Source organism: Dendropsophus ebraccatus, chromosome 1, assembly GCF_027789765.1.
Source record: "Dendropsophus ebraccatus isolate aDenEbr1 chromosome 1, aDenEbr1.pat, whole genome shotgun sequence".
Taxonomy (NCBI): Eukaryota; Metazoa; Chordata; class Amphibia; order Anura; family Hylidae; genus Dendropsophus; species Dendropsophus ebraccatus.
The window spans coordinates 71,160,121-71,183,088 of record NC_091454.1 but is presented as its reverse complement, the minus strand read 5'-3'; the positions used below and the strand labels follow the sequence as shown (position 1 = coordinate 71,183,088).

The window sequence follows — 22,968 nt, the reverse complement described above, 5'->3', positions numbered from 1 at the left end:
TTTAAGCTAATTTCTAATGCAGTACATGGCTTCTTTTTGCTTCCACTTCAAATTTTTCCTCTGCTTACTTGAGTGTATTAGACTGGGTAATGATTTCTCCTTGCCTGCCTCATTTGCTTCAAGATACCATCAGTGCCAGCTTGTAGTAGGGTCAGGATTCGTCCTACCTGATACTAAATCAGGTAGACATTACAGATACCAATTTAACCTAGCAGAAATGGCACCCCAACCTTAAAGCGACTCTGTACCCACAATCTGCCCCCCCCCCCCAAACCACTTGTACCTTCAGATAGCTGCTTTTAATCCAAGATCTGTCCTGGGGTCCGTTTGGAAGGTGAGGCAGTTATTGTCCTAAAAAACTACTTTTAAACTCACAGCCCCATGCCCTATGGGCATGGCTTAGAATATCTGTGCCCTAACTTTGCACCACCCCTCCGTCCCTCCTCCCCACCCTCTTCATCATTAGGAATGCCACTGGAACATTTTCTCCATGCTGAACATTTGCACAGGTGTCTTAACGATCCAGCCCATGTGCCGGGCTGACACAGCTGACGAATAGTAGGCAATCTGCCTGGGGCATTCCTAATGATGAGGAGGGCGGGGAGGAGGGACAGAGAGGGTGTGCCAACCTAATGCATACACAATCTAGGCTACTCCCGTAGGGCAAGGGGCTGCCAGTTCAAAAGCTGTTTTTTAAGGACAATAACTGCATCACCTGCCAAACGGACCGCAGGACAGATCGTGGATTAAAAGCAGCTGTCTGAAGGTACAAGCGGTTGAAGGGGGGGGGGGGTCAGATTGTGGGTACAGAGTCGCTTTAAAATTGAAAAGCAAACACTTGCTCAGATCTCCCAAAGCTGTCATTTTAAGGGCACTAGGTCCCTGCTGCTTACTGCTTTCTCAGATGTGTCAAACCTGCAGGAAATGTCCATTAAACCAACCAATGGCTGAGGCTGTGGCTGAGCAAGCATTTCCTGCAGAGTCAACATACCAGAGGAGCAGCTGCATGGGTATGGCAGCTGCAGGGATTGGAATAAGTGATGAATAAGTGAATAGTGTTGAGTGAGCATGCTCGGTCGGTACTCCTCATGGGGTTCAGGTAAAGGTGGCCATAGACCTTCAATAACTGAAGGCCAAATGATCACTCAGCTATGAGTTATTCCTATTACATTTTTTCATTCTAATTTTTATATATTTCATTTAATCATCCCTTCAAGGGACAAAATATACAAAAATTAGAACAAAAAAAAATTGGAATAGGTAAACCAGGCACACTTCACTCTGCCAAGTAAGGGGTACATGGTTAAGTGCTCGAGTGTCCATTGATTTAAAAAAAGGTTCGTTACTCAAGTCGAGCACTCAAGCGTTTAAAAATGCTCGATTCAAGTAATGATCACTAGAGCATTTAAGTGCTCTCTCAACACTAGTGATTATGCTTTTGTGTTGGTAGAATAACCTTTAAAAGAGGAGCTGTCAGCTGTCCTGACATTCCAATAAAGTAAAAACATGAATTCCCAATGAAATAACAATATTTCCTTACAACGCTGCACTGCGCTGTTTCTCTGTTATTCCTGCTGGAATTGTAAGAATAAAGTGACATCTTACTACCCAGCACAAAAAGGATACAGAATTGTTATTTCATGGGATATAAGTATTTACTAAAAGACACAGGTCAGGAGAGCTGAGATGTTCACTTTAGGCTTAAAGTGTTTGGTTGGGGAGCAGGAAGAATATTATCTATCCTCACTCCCTAGCACTCCGCTACTCCCACATGGGCCCCATCATGAAGCCATTGGATACTGCATAAGGTTGTGTTTTCACAACAATAGTTATATGGTGCCCACCCCTTTTAGTCCTAAAATGTTCTTTCCCAGATGATAGGAGGCAGACATGGAGCTCTGGGGAATGAGGATAGATAATATCTTTCTTGCTTACAGACAACCCCTTTAATTTAACAAACTTTCCTCACTTGTAGATACATGCCCTGCGCGCTACACCCAGACCCTGAAACCAGCGGACCACTCAGTACAGTACCCCTTTGTAATGAGAACTAGAGAAATGTGGTAGAGGGGACATGTTAAATCTTTACATAGTAAAAGTCTAGGCATATAATATTTTCAACATAGATGATTGACTGATCTTAAAAAAAAAATCTGGAGATTTATTTTAATATATTCATCCTGCTATGCTGCATTTAGCAATTATCATAGTAATTATCATTGTATTTCATAAAAGTAGTACAACAGCAATTATGCAAAGCATTCACTAAAGTACGCATTTACATACACAAATCTGTCCTCAAAGATCCCACATTAACTTTCTTTTCAAGTGTACAAGTGTTCAAGGAGGATTGGATTTAAGCATAAGATCAATGAATGGTAAATTATTTATGTACAGGTTCATCGTTGGATGGTGTTTAACACTGGTATACTTCATCACATTTGGAAAATAAACATATATTTTTTTTTTCTTTTACTTTAGGCCAAGCTCATTTATTAACTATTCAGCCTGATCTCAGCACAGCAACAATGACCTATCAGGGATCCTTGTGCCTACGACAAGATGGTAGCAACAAATTCCAGCTAACCAATGGACATCTTTTGCCACCTATGGGACCAGGTATACCAAGGGAGCATAGTCACACTTTACCAAGACTCTCCACCCAAAACTATTTCCGCACCCTGCCACGTGGATCAAGTAATATGGCGTATGGTACCTTCAACTTTTTAGGAGGACGTCTTAAAATTCCAAATACTGGTACGTTCACTTTTATGTTAGTCTTTTTATACAGAAATTGAAGATTTGACCTGATAAAATAATTACTTTGACAGAGTATATTTCAGCCCTTTCCACAATGTCTCATTTTTTGACAAGGTTAACTACTGTAGTATAGAAATCCCATTATGGAAACTCAGAGTGAGTAAAGGGGAGTCTTTGTAGCAAGGAACCAATACTTGTCAGAATAATTAGCAGTTACTATATGTGTTCTTCAGTACAGTTGCTATATAATTTTTTTATATTGTTCTAATATATTTTTTCGATGTAAAGCAAGTGTGAAAGACAGTGCATAAGTAATAGTAGACTGTTTGCTTTACCGCAGGCCTCAGTTTACTCATACCTCCAGATGCCATTCCCCGAGGGAAAATTTATGAAATCTACCTGACACTTCATAAACAGGAAGATGTGAGGTAGGTCCCTGAAGACATTTTATAATATATTTTACTTTTTTATAAGTATATTGTAAACAAACAGAACATTATGCCTTTATGTCTGAAATGCTGAATAACTTAAAAAAAGTGTCCTTGTCATTTAAAAAACTTTTGACATGTTGCCACTGATCTCTAAAACAAGCTATGGGGGGCTATGCCCTTAACATTTTAGCTCCCTGCAACCCTTGTCTCACTGCACAAGTTGAGCTTCATAGTCCGTGGCGTAGCTACCATGAAGGCAGACCACACAGCTGCTGCGGGCCCGTACACTAAGGGGGCACCCAGGCCTGTACTGGGAGTTGCAAGAGCTGCTCTGTTCTTTTAACTGTGAGTGTTCTTGATGACCAGTTAACTGCTGTGGCACTCTGGCTGGCACAGCAAGAAGCCATTGGCTTTCCACCTAGATAGTCTCTCTTGTGGCCGGAGGAAGCATTGCACCTCCAGTTACAAGAGGTCACTCTCTGTCCCAGCTCCCATGCACATGAGCGATGTTGTTTGTGTGCTTCAGAGTTGAGAGAGAGAATAAATGCAGGACCATGCGAGTATGTGTTTTTTTTTATACAGTACAAAATGGTTAGGGGGGAATATTCTGGTGGTGCTTTGGGGGGGGAGATGGAATTACTACATTGAGGATGCTAAATACTGGGCAGGTTAACGACCGTGTGTGTGTATGTGTGTGGGGGGGTATGTAGTTTTTTGCTGTGGGGCCCCTATGACTCCTAGCTATGTCACTGTTCATAGGCTTGCAAGCTCAGAAGACGCCATCAATATATAAAGCCTGGAATGTTTTACTGCCCATTTCACAGACCAATTGGATTGATTCCTATATAGATTGACTTGCTGATTTATTGATTCAATTACTCTTATCTCACTTTGTCTACCTTTCCTTTCTCTTCTTGAGGTTACCTCTAGCTGGCTGTCAGACGCTTTTGGGTCCCATCGTCAGCTGTGGACCACCTGGAGTCCTTCTTACTCAACCTGTTATCATATCGATGGACCACTGCCTGGAACCAAGCCCTGAGAACTGGGCTGTGCGTCTAAAAAAACAGTCTTGTGAAGGAAGCTGGGAGGTAGGTTACTCAGACGCCATTTGAATTGCTAAATGAAAACTGGTGTCAAGTATACTATTACTATATACTATTGAAAAAACACTGACAGGCAGTGACAGGTGAACATTATTGTTCTGTGGGTCACTACAATTTCCAGAGTGGGAGAGTGTGGTAGCTAGTTGATTGGTTTCGCTTGCTCGGCCAGTGATGTTATTGCAATATGTCGTAACGCCAGTGCTAGTTCAGCACACAGGTGTGATGTTTGTACTTGCTTTCTATGGCCGGCTTGTATTCCCCAAAATGATCGGTAACCACTAGTTACCGACAGCGCTACATAAACTGGTACCTACACAATGTATTAACTATAAAGACATCCAAAGGGATTGTATTTTGAACTCCATCCATATACATTGCTTAAGAACATATGGATCTCATTGAAGTGGGCTCCTGTTTAGTATGCCCCTCTATGAGCCAGAACAGAGAGTTTTGTTATAAGGACAGCCAAGCAGATTCAAGCAGTAAATCTTTTATATGAATGGATTGACCATTCACTTCAATAATGTCTGTACCTGTAAGTAGCTAACTACCTGTACTAACTATCTGTATTGGGGTTATAAAACCTGCCTTAGAATTCTAATTTATTTCATAAAGGGGAAAATGTGGTAGTTCTGCCCAGTCTATGTTCTGTTAGACTCAGCAAGTTATTTTATTTATTGACCTTTCTGTGTACAAGAAGAAATCTTATTACAATAGGAAAAAAAATGCACAAACTGATGACTAACATTTTTGTACAGAATTCACTAGAATGTCTTTTTATTGCAATAAAATTTCTTAGCATTAATATTTTCCTCTATACCAAACTTTGCAGTAAAACTGCTTATTAGTAGGGATGAGCAAACCGGGTTCGGGATCGAGTCCATCCGAACCCGAACGTTCGGTATTTGATTAGCTGGGGCTGCTGAACTTGGATAAAGCTCTAAGGGTGTCTGGAAAACATGGATACAGCCAATGACTATATCCATGTTTTCCACATAGTCTTAGGGCTTTATCCAACTTCAGCAGCCACCGCTAATCAAATGCCGAACGTTTGGGTTCGGATGGACTTGAGCATGCTCAAGGTTCACTCATCTCTACCTATTAGGATTATTATTTACCCACAACACTGTCATGCAACCAGCAAGATTCTGTTTGGGGAGTTTTGTGCCATACACTTCCCATCTAGACATTTCAACTTCACAGTAGCGATTTACAGTTAACTGCAACAGGTCTTGCAGGGTACCGAAACTAACTTGGTATCATACGACATAGATGCATTGAATCAATAAGCTATATGATGACTATATGCTTGGTTTTATGCATCTTAATGGTAAATAAAGCTGAAACAGTAAGCTGGTCTGCGTAAATGTCTGGCCATGTAGTGCAGATTGACTCCTGAAGAAGCTGAGAAGAGGCAGCGTAACATGTGGGGAAATTTTTATCCAGGACATTATTATAACAGGTTGTATAGCACTTTATTTATTCATGTGTATTTTGCTCTTTCTATCTGGGATCTATTTAATCCCTGCCCAGTGAGGTGCACACCCTCTATCTTAGGGTGCTGCATGCTCAGTTTTTAATTGTTTTTATTTTCGTTTTTTGAGCTTTGAATAAAATTTATGTACATGGATCATAATTCTGGTGTGTACATCCTTGTATACGCACTTCTTCTTTTCCATATATGTAGTGCAATTGGCGGGATCGGTTAACATATGTCAATGTATGTTCTAAGGGCAAATACACAAATGCTATGTTGACTTTAAAGTAACAGCTTGTTACAGATAGCAAAGATACTGCACAAAATGTGCTGTGTGTCAATCTAGCCTAAAGCTATCTATTCATATGAAGTACTTATTGGCACATTAATAGTAGCTGCAATATAAAGGCTATAGAGAAAGCTGAGGTCTACTCATGGATGGTGTTGGAGGAAACAAGGGTTATACAGACTTACTGTAATTCCTATACAGTCATAACTCCTATGGCAATAAACTTGCACACTGAAGCTTTTCTACTTAGCAAAGTGGGCAGATGGGGCATCAGAGCTCCAAGCAGACATTACAGACTTTTTCTGCAACATATTGAAACCATTATAGTGTTCGAGGTACACTTCCTACCTGGAATGACTGGATGGAACTGATTGGTAGAGGTAATTAGGTGGGGGGAAGACCATACACAATTACCCCTTTGCCCTCCTAACCATCTGGCCAGAGATTACATGATGCAAGTGACCAATGTAGAATAAAAACAGATTGCAGTATCAGTCTATTAAACAGATTCAGTCTGTATGTAAAATCATCTGCAAATCCATGGCAAGAGTGTTGCAAAGCCTCAGAATGAGCACAAAATATCCAGACCTAATTAAATTTGGCAATCATTTGCCCGGTCCAGTTGGACTTCACTGTAAAATTATTGTCATCTTGGCAGAAAAAAGATTTTCAGATTCAAATAAATGCAAGTCATTGTATAAATTCAGTATGTACTGAGACATTTTAGTGACAACCAGATGTCTGTGGACAATGTTGGTGTTTTTTAACAGTCTGTAAAAATGTGAGAGCACAAATAGCTGAGCAATGTGTGTCCAGGGATCCAGTGTAGTCACTATTGATAGTTTTCTCAGTATCTATCAAATCTATAATTTTTAAATGTTGCTTTGATTTTTACTGCCTTTTTTTCTGAAGCCACTCTGGTAAGAAATGTTACAACCAACCCTCTGCTGGGACCTGTCCATTAAGAAAGCCAACAAAAGATCAACCTTCTCTTCACCTTGCTTGAGGGCATCTTGGAAGACTGAGTAAAACTACTTAAGTCATTGAAAAGATGTTTCTTCCTCAAAAAAAGACTATTGTTGACATGTTTTGTGAACAAATTGTATAGAGTTCCATGTGATACCTAGAACACATATAACTCCAGGGAATAACTTTATTTATTTTAACAAAGGGACATAAAAAATGCGATATCACTAGGTCTAGGACAAAAAACTCAGTCATTTGACCTTCCTTACTATTTTATTGAGTCTAAAATTGGCCATAGACACACAAACTAACTAAATAAACCATCCATTGTTACGATCAGCAGAAGGTCATTTTCATGTCCCATCTCAATAATACCTGTAATAATGAACACTATTTCGTACAATCAACATAAAGGAGCTGATCTCCTTTAATGTGGAAGATTTGAGCTGTGAAGTCTTAAAGGCTGTGACTCATGAGCGGTACAAAGTAGTGAATGTAGTTAAAAGGTTAAACTCAGCATATCTTAGGTGGGCGGTTAGGTTTCAGTGGAGTTCAGGGTATTCAGCCTACATACGTATATGAATTAAAATAATTAATTTGTCAATAAAAACATGTACAAAAATATAACGCCTATTTGTGGATTGTAGCTAATCATTACTAGTCTACATGAGCGAACTTTCCAAAAGCTTAAACAAACCACTCTAAAACAGCTAAATAGCTTATAAATGTGTTTTTAATGTTCCATTGTGGCGAAGTGACTCCTTGGAGTGTTTCTTCTTGGCATTTGGTGACCAGTTGGCAGCAGGGCACAGGTGCTTGTCAGTGAAGTGTTTACCTGGAGCCCTGCCATCCAGGAGTGCTGTTGGGGTTGCATGAGGTGGTGATGGGGTCATGGCAAGCGGCTCCCTTGTCACCACTACCCAGTTACTGGCAGGCTATTGATTCCAGCTGGAAAGAGGAAGAAGTTCCACATAATCCACCACCACCATCATACTGGGAGTCAAGTGATGCTCTGTGCAACTAGGGTGCAGCAGTCCTATTGAAGCAGTCTGGCTTTCCTAAGCATGTATCAGTCCCATTGAGGCTATCCGGCTTTCCAGAGCATGTAGCAGTCATACTAGGTCGTACTGGGTAAGGCCCCTTTAAAGAACCCTTAGAGGCTGATCTGCAACTGTTCCAGCATCATCTCCCCTCAGTCCACTTTTGATTTATGGTAGGTGGTACAAGGACCAGAAAAACAGGACTGGTACGTCAGAAGACGTTTGGAGCATGTGCACCCAGGTAAAGCATGTCCTAATGGGAAGGAGGCAACTGTATACAGGGCCACATCTGCCATGAGGCAAAGTGAAGTCTTCGCCGTAGGCGGCAGATCATAGGACCAGGGCCGGACTGGGACAAAAAAATCAGCCCTGGCATTTTAGAGTACACAGGCCTACTCGCCGCACGGTGAAAAGTTATGAGACGATGTTGTGAGTGCAGCATGGCTACATGTTGTATCATCACGGCCATGAGTGGAATTACAGATAATAAAGTAAATGGGGTCAGAAGCTTCTGTCTCTGTACTGTGTAGTGGTGCTGCAGTTACAGGTCGTCACCACTACACAGGGTACAGAGACAGACTGCATCCGGCCCCGGTCACCTTGCTGAGATTAACACCACCACTACATACTGACCAATTCCGCCACATACTGACTAATACCACCGCATACTGACTAATACCACCGCATACTGACTAGTCAGTATCTGGTGGTATTAGTCAGTGTGTGGTAGTGTTAGTCAGTGTGTGGTGGTATTAGTCAGTTTGTGGTGACATAAGTCAGTATGTGGTCGTATTAATGTCACATTATGCTGACTAATACCACCACATACTGACTAATACTTTCACATACTGACTAATACCACCGCATACTGATTAATACCACTGCATACTGACAAATACCACCGCATACTGACTAACACCCACGGTACACAGATCACTATCACCTCATCCAGTCATGTAGAGGTGGACACAGCTCTAACCAGGTTCTGTACACCATATATATTACAGTGTAGTTATATCAGGTGACTCACAGGGGACGTCTTCTCTGATCATAGTTCTTCCATTTTTATTTTCTTCATCTGCCCTGGGAACTTCTCAAAGCCACGAATCCACTGAATCTGCCAGACAGACATATTAGGCATCCTCATCTCTATACAAACTACACATCTGTAATAGTCCTGTTACACCTTTGTTTAGTGGGTAGGCTGAGTCTATGTGATCCCCTTATAGTATATTGCTTATATAGCCCCTCCTTATAGATGACCCCCTTATGTTGCCCCCCTTATAGAAGGCCGCCCATGCTGTCCCCCTTATAGATGCCCCCCCATGTTGTCCCCTTATAGATGGCCCCCTATGTTGTCCCCTTATAGATGTCCCCTTCTCCCCCTATGTTGTCCCCTTATAGATGTCCCCTTCTCCCCCAATGTTGACCCCTTATAGTTCCCCTCTCCCCCTATGTTGTCCCCCCATATAGATGGCCCCCTCTCCCCCTATGTTGTCCCCCCCTTATAGATGCCCCCCTCCTTATAGATGCCCCCTTCCCCCCTTATAGATGGCCCATTCTCCCCCCATAGATGTCCCCCTCTCCCCCCTTCCTTATAGATGGCCTCTTGTCCTCTTCTCCCCCCTTATAGATGGCCCCTTCTCCTCCTCTGGTCCCCTTATAGATGGCCCCTTCTCCACTTCTCCCCCCCTTATATATGGCCCCTTCTCCTCCTCCCCCCTTATAGATGGCCGCTTCTCTTCTCCCACTTTATAGATGGCCCCTTCTCCTCTTCTCCTCCCCCTTACAGATGGCCCCATCTCCTCCTCTCCCCCCCTCCGTATAGATGGCCCCTTCTCCTCTTCCCCCCCCCCTTATAGATGGCCCCTTCTCTTCTCCCCCCCTTATAGATGGCCCCTTTTCTTCTCCCCCCCTTATAGATGGCCCCTTCTCTTCTCCCCCCCCTTATAGATGGCCCCTTCTCCTCTTCCCCTGTGCAAAGCTGATTTAAAAAAAAAAAAAAAAAAGACAAACTTACCTAACAATGCGCTCCCCCGCCGAGCCCTTCATCTCCTGCAGCCTCTGTCAGACGCGCGGCTGCCAGGGATGTCGTGTCCTATCCCCAGCAGTGCTCGTATCATAGAGCTCTCTGTGGCCTGTGCTGGAAGTCGCGGACACAGGCCCACAGAGAGCTTTATGATACGCGCGCTGACAGGGATAGGACACGACACCCCCCCACAGCCGCACGTCAGACGGGGCTGACAGGAGCGCTGTGGGCCGGTCCTGTGCTCCTCCTGGCCCAGTGACTCCTTTGCCCTACAGTTGGGGAAAAAAGTCGCCGGGTCAGGAGGAGCACGGGACCGGCCCCTGGAGGCCACCGGCTCTTCTGGCATTTGCCAGAGGTGCCCTATGGCCAGTCTGGCCCTGCATAGGACACTGCAGGGTGCACAGTGAGAAGCCATGCATATATTATATGCATGACCGCTTACTGACTACAGGAGCAGAGAGATCAGCTGTAGACTGATGTCTCTGCTCCTGTGTGCATATTCGGGGACGTGCTATGCTAATAGTGTACTGCCTACAGAATATAGGTGATACATGATGATGATAAATGATTGCAAACAAGACTGTTTACTGTTAACCTGAAATCGTTCACCAGATTACACAGATGTACAGTATGTGTATGAGTGAATGTATGTGTTAGCTCACTGTACAGGAGTTCCAATATATATAGTAAAGGACAAAATGTGATGTAGCCATTGTCCGGTTACAAGGGATTATGGATAACCTTTTGCACCCGGACATTTGAAGTAAAGTAATGTACAACGTGTAGCTGACATTTTGGATCAGGCTCGTACAAATGCTCACGAATTTAAAGTCCAGAACAAATCTCAGTTCAGAAAATTTGGTTCACTCACCTCTAATTACTAGAAATAATGGAATTATAGATGGATAAGATATAATGTTGCATAAATAGATATATAGATGTAATGGTATTGTCATACTGTGGCAGAACTGTGCAATATATGTATACTATATATATATATATATATATATATATATATATATATACACACTGTATATATATATATATATATGTATTGATATAGATATATGGTCACTGATTTATTTTCTACTATATTTTAACGTTTTCCTTTGACTGCTATATATTCACTGAAAATAGGAATCCGTTAAAATTCAATGTTTTATAAACAAAAGAAAAGAAAACCAATGTCAGTAGTACTGTTGTGTCTTCACGACCATCATCTGAGCATACAAACTATTCATTAAATAATGCACAATTCACACTTAGCGTTTTTTTGTTCTTTTTTCATATTTTATGCATTTGCATGTGTTAACGATGTCCCATGTTCACACCCACAGTGCATCTTTTCACCTCTTCCAACTCTGTTACTCACAAGTCCCACTTTCATAAATTGCACTTCAGTTTTTTATATATATTGCACATATATTAGGTTTTTATTTTTTTCAGTTGACTTGCAAGATATAGTTTTTTATTATTTTTTTATTTCTTTTTATTTATTTATTTTTTATCAAGAAAACAGAATGAACAGAATTGCATCCATTGTACATTAAGCGATAAGTGATAGTTTTTGTTAGGCGCGCAGGCCCTGCTGGTTAAAGGATAAGTGCATGAATATAACAATAAAATATGCTTGCAAATATGGATACAATTCCAATGATCAGTAATAGAAAACCTAGTATAATTTTTTTGGCAGAGTTATATATTGCCCAGCCCTTTTTATGAATTGCACACTTGTTTATATTGCATTTATATTCACTTTCATATTCAGGGTTCTTAGGGAAATTATTATTGAAGTCCCAAATTCAAATAGATAATGAGAATGTATATTTTCATTTACTTCCCTTGTTTTTGTAGAAGCACCTTCAGGCCTGGTCCTACGTGTTTCCTTTGCAGTAAATTCCTCAGGGGCCTTGTTGCTGCACTTTTTCTTTGTTTCTTTGTATGGTACTCATGTGCACAGCTCTGATGATGGCAGCACGCTCAACTCAAGCAGCTTGGCTTCCTTTTATATCCCAGTTGGTTCCGCCCCTTCCTAATTGACTAGTGTGGCCACCTGCTCTAGTGCTGCACTAGTTTTAAAACATCATGTGTAGTCCAGAAGCTCGTTGCTAAACAACAGAGTTGGAAGTGGTGAAAAAACGCACTGTGGGTATGAACATGATCTTAACATGGGACATCGTTAACACACGCAAATGCAAAAATTATGAAAAAAGAACAAAAAAACGTTGAGTGTGAACTGTGTATTACTGATTGAATAGTTTGTATGCTCAGATTATAGTTGTGAAGACACAACAGTACTAATGACATTGGTTTTCTTTTATTTTGATTATGTTTTTGATAAAAAAAAATTTAAATGAATTAAATAAAACATTAAATTTTAACGGTCTCCTCTTTTCAGTAAATATATATACTAAATATTACACACAAAAAGTTAGGAATAAAGAATATTTGGCTTGTGTCTGCTGAGGCATGGCATCCCACTCTTCTTGAAGGGCCGCCCTCAGGTCATTGGGGTTCTGGGGTACAGAGTTACAGGTTTCTAGATGGTGACTATTGGATTTCTATGGGATTAAGGTCTGGAAAAAGTGCAGGCCACTCTATTTGAGGTAACTTTCTAGCACCCATTCACTTAAGCCTGTGTTGTTCATGCAGAGGCACAATGACTGGATTCTTTTTATTATTCAAGTAGTATGGGCTTGTTACTATACTATTCACAAAGTGTAAGGCAGACTAGACATACTTGCCCACACTGTAGCACCATCACCAAGAATCACCAAACAAGCCCCATATTAAAGAACAGCGAGTTATGCAAAAAGTATTGAAACATTGAACAGTTGGACATGTGCATTCAAAAGTTTAGAGAAGGTCATATTAAGTTCAAAGAAGGTGCGCTGAGTCCCTCGATAATTGTTATCTTTATATTGGTGTCACGTTTTACTATTTTCCTGACTAAGATACAGGAAAAGACTGTTAAAAAGGTTTTCTGTAAAGAAAAGGAAGTGTAAGCTTATTGTTAGGCTTAGTGGAGGACCAAGGACTTTAGTCCTGCCCCCAGTGCACCAAACAAATTAACATTTTAATTGAATGAAGGATTGCAACAACAAAACAAAAAAACTGTGCTGGGGATGAAGGTAAGAAAAATACTTTAATTCCATGCCCATGGGAACATACAGTAACAGCAGGATAGATTCTTTTAACATGATTTTCATTTCTCTTTAACTTAGAGGGCAGTTTTTTATTATTATTACAGGATGTGGTAACACACACAAGCTAGAAAAATGACCTTTTCATATACACAGTAGCTTCTTCATGTACAGCCACTAATGAATGTCTCTGAAGGAAACATTTACACGCTTTAGTTCTGAGCAGAAACTCTAAGTATATGTAATTGCTGTTATTCTACAGACTGAGAAACAGTTACATTTTATTCAACAGGCACACTTAGGGTCCTTGTAGATTGAAATATTTCTGTTCCTTGTATGGTTTGTGCGGCCATGGAAACTGGCAGCACAGATATGGTTTGATATCTGTTCTGTCCGTTTCCAAACCACACAAGCAGTGCAAACTTACCTTCTGCAGTGCTGTGTGATCTGGCATCTCGCTCTCCCATTCAGGCTGCTCCCAGCTGTCAATCATTCTGCTAGAGGTGGTGGCCTGAACGTACAGTCAATGGCTGGAGAGCAGGAAAGGAGAGCGAAGAGCAAGATGCCGGATTACACAGCAGCATAGAGGGTATGTATGCACTGCTTGTGTGATATGCATATAGAAAAATACAAATATAGAAGATTGTGGGCAGAAAAAGACCACTAGGCCCATCTAGGCTGCCCTTTTACTATTTCCCTTCTTATTATCTTAGGATAGATATATGTTTATCCCGGGCATGTTTAATGTCAGTTATTGTAGATTTACTTACCACACCTGCTGGAAGTTTGTTCCAAGCATTTACTACTCTTGTCTTTCAGTAAAGTAATATTTTCTCACATTGCTTCTGATCTTTCCCCCAACTAACCTCTTACTGTCAGGACTGGCGCTCATGGCGTCCATGCCATCGCTCCTGTCTCTGACACTGCAAGTGATGATGGTTTCCAGCCTGCATTTAAGCTCTGCTAACAGGCTGCTTACTGCCAGTGTTTGATAATCTCTGCACTAGCTAGGTTTGTGATCTGATCTCTGCAGTCCTGACCTGATTCTGTGTTCTAACCATCTGTTTGCCTGACCCCTTGTACCTTGCTACCGGTTGGTTTTGACTTTGGCTTGTTTTTGACCTTTCTTAGCCTCCTGATTTTGTCCTGACACTCTTTCCTGGTTTTGACTCGGCCTGTTTGACAATTCTTCTGTGTGTGTCTGTATGTCTCTTGTCTCCCATCCCCTGCACCCTAGTCAGTGTATACGCAGTCTTTATGGTTGTCGACCCACGGTCTAGCGTGGGTGGGGCAATAGGCAGGGACAGAGGTTGGGGTAAGCGCAGGGCTCACGTTCCTCTGTTGTCTCTTTAATCCAGCCCTGACACTAACTGTGTCACCTGGTTCTTGAGTTACATTTTTTTCCAAAAATACTTCCTTCCTGAACCCTAACACATTTAAAAGTTTTTATCACCTTTCTCTTCTTTCCTCCAGACTATACAGATTCAAATATGTGCTGTCTGTTTTCCTTTGTTTTCAGCCACACTTGTAAACAATAAATTTAAAGCCAGTTTAAGAGATGGGTTCCTCAGCTGATTGCCAGAGATGTCAGCAGAGAGCAGACTGACTGAGAGTCAGACTGAAGTAGTAGCTCATTTAGTAGCTAATAAGTATGGGAAGACTTGAGATTTTTTAATAGAAGTAAATTACAAATCTATATAACTTTCTGACACCAGTCGATTTAAAAGAAAAAGATTTTCGCTGGACAACCCCTTTAAAAATTTAAGTTTTAGATGTAGTAATTTTTTTTACTGGATGGCACTCTAATGCAAATTTCTTTTTGGTTTCATTGTATGGCTGATGATTAATTTGATTAATTTGACAACTCATATGGTACACCAATGTTGGCCATACTATTAATGCATCCTGGTGATGTTGAAGATGTATTTTTCTAATGTTCTATATCTTAAAATTAAGAATATAAAAAAAATGTATATACTATATACAGTGCCATCATGCCTAGTTAATCAAGATTGTGCCTTACCCCTAAAACTTTCATCCATGCTGAGTAGTTATGATGATATAGTAATAACATAATTTGGCAGTGGCATTATATAGATATTCCAGAGGAAAACAATGGGTCCCTGGCTGGTTTTATTCATTCACCAGGCTGAACGTTCATGAAGGCATCTATGTCAGCATGTAGGTGATGTGTTGTATGCTTTCTACATTTACAATGGAGTATTCTGCTGGTAGATAATAATGTCTAGACAGCAGGTGCGCCATAAAGGTTGATGATGGCTGACATAGGCCAGAGGCTAGTTGTAACGCTGTATATCACCAGTTGCAATCTGATGTTTGATGCCCGTAGCTAATGCTAAACTAATATATTAACTGTCAATAATTCAGGAGAATTTTAGGGTAGGTACTCTCAGCTTCAGTGCTGCTATTCCCTTTTTATGCTTTCAACATTTTTAGAAATAAGTTTTAAGGTGGTTGTAACCTCGGGCCTATTCATTAAGAGATGAATAAAGTTCACAAGGGGAGTGTTTCTAAAGAAAAGAAATACGGAGTATATCATCTGTGATTGTCATAAAATCTAGAAGAGAAAAAAAAAGCATAACACTACTGAGAAGTTTAGAAACAACAGTTTACAACTTTATAAATTTAAAAGCTACATAAAATGCAGAGCAGCTTATAAATCCTACCCTTTGCTTCCCTTCTACTAGTTCTAAGTACCACAAAGAGGTGTGCCCTCAGCAGTCCAGAGCTCGAAATGAAAGGTAATATGTGTATTCTTTCCCCAAGAACTATGTAATATTGTTAGCACTTTGGTTCTGCATTTCCATCCAGGTGACAGGTTCACTTTGAACTTTGCACTTTGAAAGTGCCATACATTAAAGTGTACCCCTCATTGATAGAAAACATACAAAAACAGAAGAGTGCAACAGCAACCTGCATTCTGTATACATATATAGATATTTGGAGAGCTTAACTTCTATAGAAAATTTTGGAAAAAATTAGGTTTTTAGCAAACCATCTCATCAAATAGTATGCACCATCTTACCACATTAAGGTAACCATCAGAGAGATGTCCTACACTACACTGTCACTAGCCTGTTGGGCTACTACTAAGTGTACATGCTGGGCATGCAGGATCCATCTAGTCTCTGCTTAAAACACCCACAGGAGATGTGTGACGTGCACGGCCAAATGGAGGTAGCCACTGCGTAGGCTTAGTATTAGCCCAAGACAGGCAAGTGTCAGTGTAGAACCATCCCTCTGAGGGTCACCTTAATGTGGTGAGATGGTACATACTAATGGTTTTCTAAGAACCTCATTTTATACTATTTTTTTCTAATTACTCTAAATATCTATATTATGTATATGGAATTACAGGTTCCAATTGCACTCTGCTGTTTTTGTCTGTATCTTAGGTATAGCAGTGTGCACCTGTATAATGTAAATAGTAGTATTCATTGTGCTGGACATTTTTTTGTTTTAATTTTTCTATGTCAGAGAAACATGTCAAAGGTTTTTCTCAGTGAGGGTTTGAGTGTTAAGCGCGTGGCCTGTCACTAGAGCAACCTGTCAGGTTGTCCGCACCCTGCCGTGTGTCAAAGAGTGAAAAAGACCTGCCCCATAGACTTACATTATGAGGCCTTCTTGCCATGTGACACAGAGCAGGGAGAGGAATGTACTGAGTGCGGCTTCTCACTGCTTTTTCTCACAGTCGGTCACATTGCATTTTTGTTTCTTTTTCACTGTTTCTGTTTAATTTTACTCTGTACAAAAACATAGTCAACAATGCTATTGCATATAGCAAAAAGAAAAAAAATTCCATGGAAATGAATTCTGCTTTATGGCATATTGCAGCATCAGTTTTTAGTATCCATTACTCCCATCTCAACAAATGTAGTTTAAATTGTAGGTCAAGTCAAGGTAAATATACTGTATTTGCATATACATATATCTTGCCTCCTTCTCCTGATGTGCTGCTCTTTCCTTCCCCTTGTTTACAGCTTATTGTCTAGGTTATCGACCACCACTGTGCCGAAATGTGTATATACTGTGGATCACTACATACCCTCCAAACAACTGCTTTTAGCAGAGGGGGTACCTCCGTGGGGGGGGGGCAACTTTGGAAAATGAATTTATTTGCAAAAGTGTTTACTTTACGAACCATGCAAATTCAGTAGTGCCAAAAAAAATTGCAATGAGGTTCAACTAGCAAATTAAGCGCAAAATAATTATAATAACTTTAAGTTGCCTATGCAAATGCACTAAAAATACTACACACTCCAATTTCAAATCAACAAAATTTATCCAGATTGTCTTAATCCTTTACAGAAAGTAAGCAAAAAGAAATATTAGGCTGTTCAATGAAGGTAGTGGAAATCCAGCGCACGTTCACGTCAACCGCTCTTGTGACCCTTCTTCTGTCTCCTGTGATTGAAGTCACGCTTTGAGAGAGTGTGACTTGGGAGAGTGTAACTTCTGGCCTTCAATCCCATGAGACAGAAGAGGGGCCACAGGAGCTGGTGATGTGAACACGCACTGGATTTGAACGGTGCCAAGGAACAGGAACGAAGCCACGCCGCGGGACACCGATCACCGCTACAATGGGGGGGGGGGGGGAGGGGGCAAATAGAAATTTTTTGTGAACTGCTACTTTAAAGGTCTTCTGATTATAGCATTACTCGCTGCTTATCTTTCACCTTTTTGGAGATGATCATTGGTGAGCCTTTTGGCTATTCTTTGATCGAGTGGAACCGCAGTTTCTCCTTTCCTGTCATATCTTTCAGGTTTTGGTTGCCACTTCAAGACATTTAAGAGCATTTTAGCCGAGCAGCCTATAATGTGCCATCCTTCCCTATATGTTTCTTTTCTCAGTAATGCCAATAGGATAACAGGATCAGGACAAGGCAATCAGAATAATGGACAAATGCTACTCAGAAAAAGCAAAAAACTAAGTATACCATTAAATTCTCTAAAGATACAACATTGTTGCCCAAGAACTGACAGAAAAGAGTCTCTTTAAATGAACAAAACAGAGCAAGGATTGGAGGTGGACTGCAAAGTGCAGCACACCCTAATGTGTTAGTGTGCACACTAGGACCCAGTAGCGGAGCAGAGGTGACATCTTATTGTACTGACAGGATAGACAATTACAAACTCAAACAGATATATGCCAGAAGAACACTCTTTAGGCAGATGTCATTTTATTGGCTTTGGACATGTTTAAGCTATACATCAAGATGACATAGCCTTATCAATTGACAATTGGGTCCCATAACTTATTAAGGCACACAATATTCCGTAGTGGCAAATTAAATAGATGGAGTTGTGATATATATGATGTTACCTGTGTACACATATCTTGTTTGGTGAAGTAATTACACTATATACAAGAATGCAGTTTGGAGTATCTCACATATGCAGTGTCTATGAAGTCATAAAGGGTCAAATGGAAGTCCCAAATATGTCCTTTCAACTAACTTCAATCTGTGCTTCTGTTCAATAATCTAGATGCAATATAATGTTGTTCATAACTTCCAATTAATCATATATAATCAGGAACACTGCACTGATTGCCATTGGGGGTCTAGCAATAGAAAAATAAATGCCAGTATGGCATACTATATGTCATATACTATTATGGCAGAAATTAAGAGGAATGTGAATGTAAAGGACTTGACCTTGTAGTCTCCATCTGGACAGCTATAGCTGTGAGTGATGGCTGTTACATCAACCCTTCAGCATCGGCCCTTATCTATGGAATACAGAACAGTCCAGGTGCCCTCCGATCTCCTTGCCAGCTCCACTGATTAAAATGGCATACGTGTTGTCTGCTCAAAAATCTTCCTTTTGTACATTAAATTGTGTTATAGTATATTACAGGTGTCAGTACAGCTACCCCTCAGTAGAGAACATAAAAACACTTTGTGTAGTCTATAAATGAGGCTTGAGGAGCTGTACTGTGTTATGTAAATTAAGCATAATCGCTGTATAATTTCTACCTATTTTGTGTTTCAGTTCTTCAGTTTTTAAGATCTCTGTGTGCTGACAATGAATGGGATTGAAAACCTTTATAACTCTTCTCACAGCTGAGTATATATATATATACACAGTCTAGGCAAATGAATTAAACCGACTGGACACCACTTTATGGGAGGCAACCAATCAGATTCCAGCATTCATTTTTCAAAGAATCTGTGAGAAATGAAAGGTGGAGTCTGATTGGTTGCTGGGGGCAACTAAGACAATTCTACATTACACCAGTTTGATAAATCTCCCCCATAGCATATTTTGTTGATGTTTAGTCTAGGATATGCTCACGCCTACTCTATATACTGCAGATTTGATCACTGATTTACCAGCAGCAGTTATAGTATATGTGACCATACCCTTGCAAAGACATGCATACATAGCACCAGCTAGCAGCTGTGAAAAGTATTTTATCTTCAGTGGTTTAAATGCAACGAAAGATATTTCCATTCACTAACAGCAAGAAGTGATCTTAAAAAAGTGAGGAAATACAACCAAAAGTATGTTAGGCTCTATTCACATCTGCATCGGGGTCCCCATCATGAACCTCTGTCACAATTTGCTGACTATAGATATAATAGCAGCATGCAGCACTATTTCTCCAATCAAAATAATTTACACCCCGATGAAACCCAAATTATAAGTCAGTAGGGTTCATTAGTATCTATCGTATGACTGTTCCAGAACTACTTCATTTTGTTTTTCTCCTGTGATGGAACATTAAAATGGAAATTATAACGCAGATATGAACGCAGCCTAAAGGCTCATGGCCCGAGCTGCCTTTTAACTGACTGCCTATTACATGGCTCGGAAATCATGTGGCCAGGGCTGAGCCAATGATCATTAGAGCCAATGATTTTTAAGCCTTTATTTGATAAAATTCTTAATAATGTAGGATACACAAGCTCACAAGCTGAGCATACACAATGGCCCTCATTTACTAACATGTTTCCATCATCAAATTGATTGTTTTAGGGTGCGTTCACACCTACAGGATCTGCAGCAGATCTGCAGCAGATTTGATGCTGTGTTCAGTTATTTAAATGAAATCTGCTGCAGAAAATCAGCTGCAGATCCTATAGGTGTGAACGCACCATTAAGGAGTTTTTCCCTGGTGTTTTTCTGTTTTGCACCACAAAAATTTCTGAAAACCAACTCAACTGTCATTTTGTGATTTAATCAAAAGGTGGGTGTGTACCATTGCTATAAACTACTATACACTAAAAACTGTTATAAGGCTAGGTTCACATTGTGTTTTTGCAATCCGTTTTTTTCATCCGTTTTTTGCATCCGTTTTGATCCGTTTTTCCATTGACTTTCACAAAAAAAACCAGCTAGAAACGGATCTGTTTTTTAACGGACACAAAAATAGTGTTGACACTACTTTTGTGTCCGTCCAAAAAACGGATCAGTTTTGATCCGTTTTTTATAAAGGAAGTTAATAGAAAAACGGATGCACACAAATGCATTTTTTTTATCCGTTTTTCATCCGTTTTTTGCACTGTGCACTCTGTCTTATTATAATGTTCCTGGACCCAGGAGGCAGGGCTGGTGCCCTTTTCTTGAGCATTTAACCCTGCACTCTGACTTACTAAACTTGTCATACCTCTGTGCTTTATAACTTTGCTAAAAAAAATTGTATACCTTTATTTTTAAGCTTTGGCAATTTTCCATCATTTTGAGGCAGCACTGGCAATACTGAGTAGAGCCTTTTGGCTTCTTTTTCTTTTACTAGTCAGTGATTAGGCTGTCACTGTCGAGACAAGTTCGTCTTGGTAGTGGCAGCGGCTGTGGTCAGTGGAGGACCCGGAGACACTGTGTGGTGAGGTAAGAATTATGAGCAATAGTGGGCAGCACTATGTGGGCCAGTGGGTCACCCAACTCTTTCAAGCTACAATGGAGATAACCCGATGCTGGAGGGTCTAATCTTTCTCTAATCTTTCTAACTGAGAATACATTCAATCCTAGCTGAATATGAGTGTGTATGGGGGGGGGGTAGAGTGTTAGTTCTCTGCCTAGCTTGCTTAATTACATTACATCACAACCAAACTTAAAGGGGTTATCCAGGATTAGAAAAACATGGCCGCTTTTTTTCAGAAACATCAAGATTCTTGTCTCTACTTTGGGTGGTTTTACAATTAAAGTGTAACTATCATTCTTCGCTGGTGGCAGGATTAACAGTCAAAATCCTACCACCGCAACCCCCCTGTCCAGACACATGCCAGAGAAGGGATTGTTCTGTCAGCACAGTTGTATACAATACAGTTAACAGTGCTGCCAGAACTCCATCTCCGATGCGCACCTAAACAGCCACTCTGGGCTGAGATCTATATATACACTACAGGACACAATAGTCACCATACATAGATCCTATAGTATTTAGAAAAAAAAAGTCAATTCTTTAACCCCTTAGAACTGGTTCATCTGGCTTTAAATCAGTGATGTATCCAAGAGCATTTACCAAAGCACTTTGCAATATTTTCTCTGAACCACTGCATGTAATAATATCTAATGTCATAAATAAAAAGGACAACATTCATTTATACATTAGGACAAGCTGCAATCAAGCTCCCAAGTGGTCACCCATCAATGTGAATGCAACCCCTATTGTTAAAGTGACTAAACAGAGTGGTTCAAATTGCCATTTAATTTCAGGAGATGATCCTTTGATCTTTGGCTTCATTATCTGACTGTGCATAGTGTTTTTCTTTCTCTCTGCAGAGTATTTTATTTGGCCTTGGCCTCCAGGAACACAATGGTGGTGACACAACGCTCTATTTTTCCCATAATAATATCACCATCTGATTTTTTTCACACATAAAATATCTATTAAATAAATAAACATAGCATTAACCTGAAAAAGAAGAGAGACGTCATGGGTATGTGTATGTGGTCACTAGTCTTTAAAGCAGTGATGTATTGTTCAACACATCTAACACATTATTTCTTAAATTTCGTAAGAAATACACGTGAGGACTGTTTTGTGGTGTTTGAGTTTTGGCTGCATATGGTTTTCCAAGGGTGTAAAGCTTAGAAGTTTTATGATATAATAATGTTTTATACCAAAGTTTTATGCTAAGAACGCACAGATGTCAACTGCAAGCCAAGGAAATGTTAGTTTTACATTTTGCATTCCAGGGGTGCCATTTGAGCTTCTTTTAAAGGGGTATTTCGTCCACAACCCTTTTTAGTGGTGGGTGAAAAAAATAACATGCATCTACCTCCCTGGCTTCTGTGCTGGGGCAAGCATTCTGCCACTCCAATCCCCGGTGTGCAGCCGCTTCTTGGTATTGAAACAGGATGTGGCAAGCCATTCAGTGGCAGAGGTGGGACACCACTACAGCCGCTGCAATGTCATGTGTAAAGTCACATGTCTAGACCAGGAAGTGGCCGCACACTGGAGACTGGAGAATCGGAATGCAGGAGCCAGTCAGGGAGGTAAGTGGATGTTGTTGTTTTTTTACCCACCCATTCTCTAGGCATTCTTTAAAAAGGGGTCCTGGCCAGAATACCCTTTAGGCTCTTGTATTTATTATTTACTTTGCTAGTTATGCCTTCATATGTGGTTTTTTTATAGCATAGAAGGGGCTTCTGCTTGGAAATCCCCTCTATAAGCCAAAATAGAGAAATATCTAACACAAACCAATAAGAAATGTCCCATGCAGCGGTCTCTTTTAGGGAAATTTCTTTTTTTTTTTTTTTT

General features: G+C 40.4%; 1 protein-coding gene across 1 annotated transcript in view; it reads left to right on the top strand.

Moving 5' to 3' along the window:
• UNC5A (unc-5 netrin receptor A) overlaps positions 1–22,968 on the top strand; it is a 144,002-nt gene that overhangs the window by 92,059 nt on the left and 28,975 nt on the right. Inside the window, exons 8-10 of the mRNA XM_069972727.1 lie at positions 2,482–2,757; positions 3,101–3,188; positions 4,111–4,279. Coding sequence (XP_069828828.1) covers positions 2,482–2,757; positions 3,101–3,188; positions 4,111–4,279 — 533 coding nt within the window. The remainder of the gene's footprint in view (positions 1–2,481; positions 2,758–3,100; positions 3,189–4,110; positions 4,280–22,968) is intronic.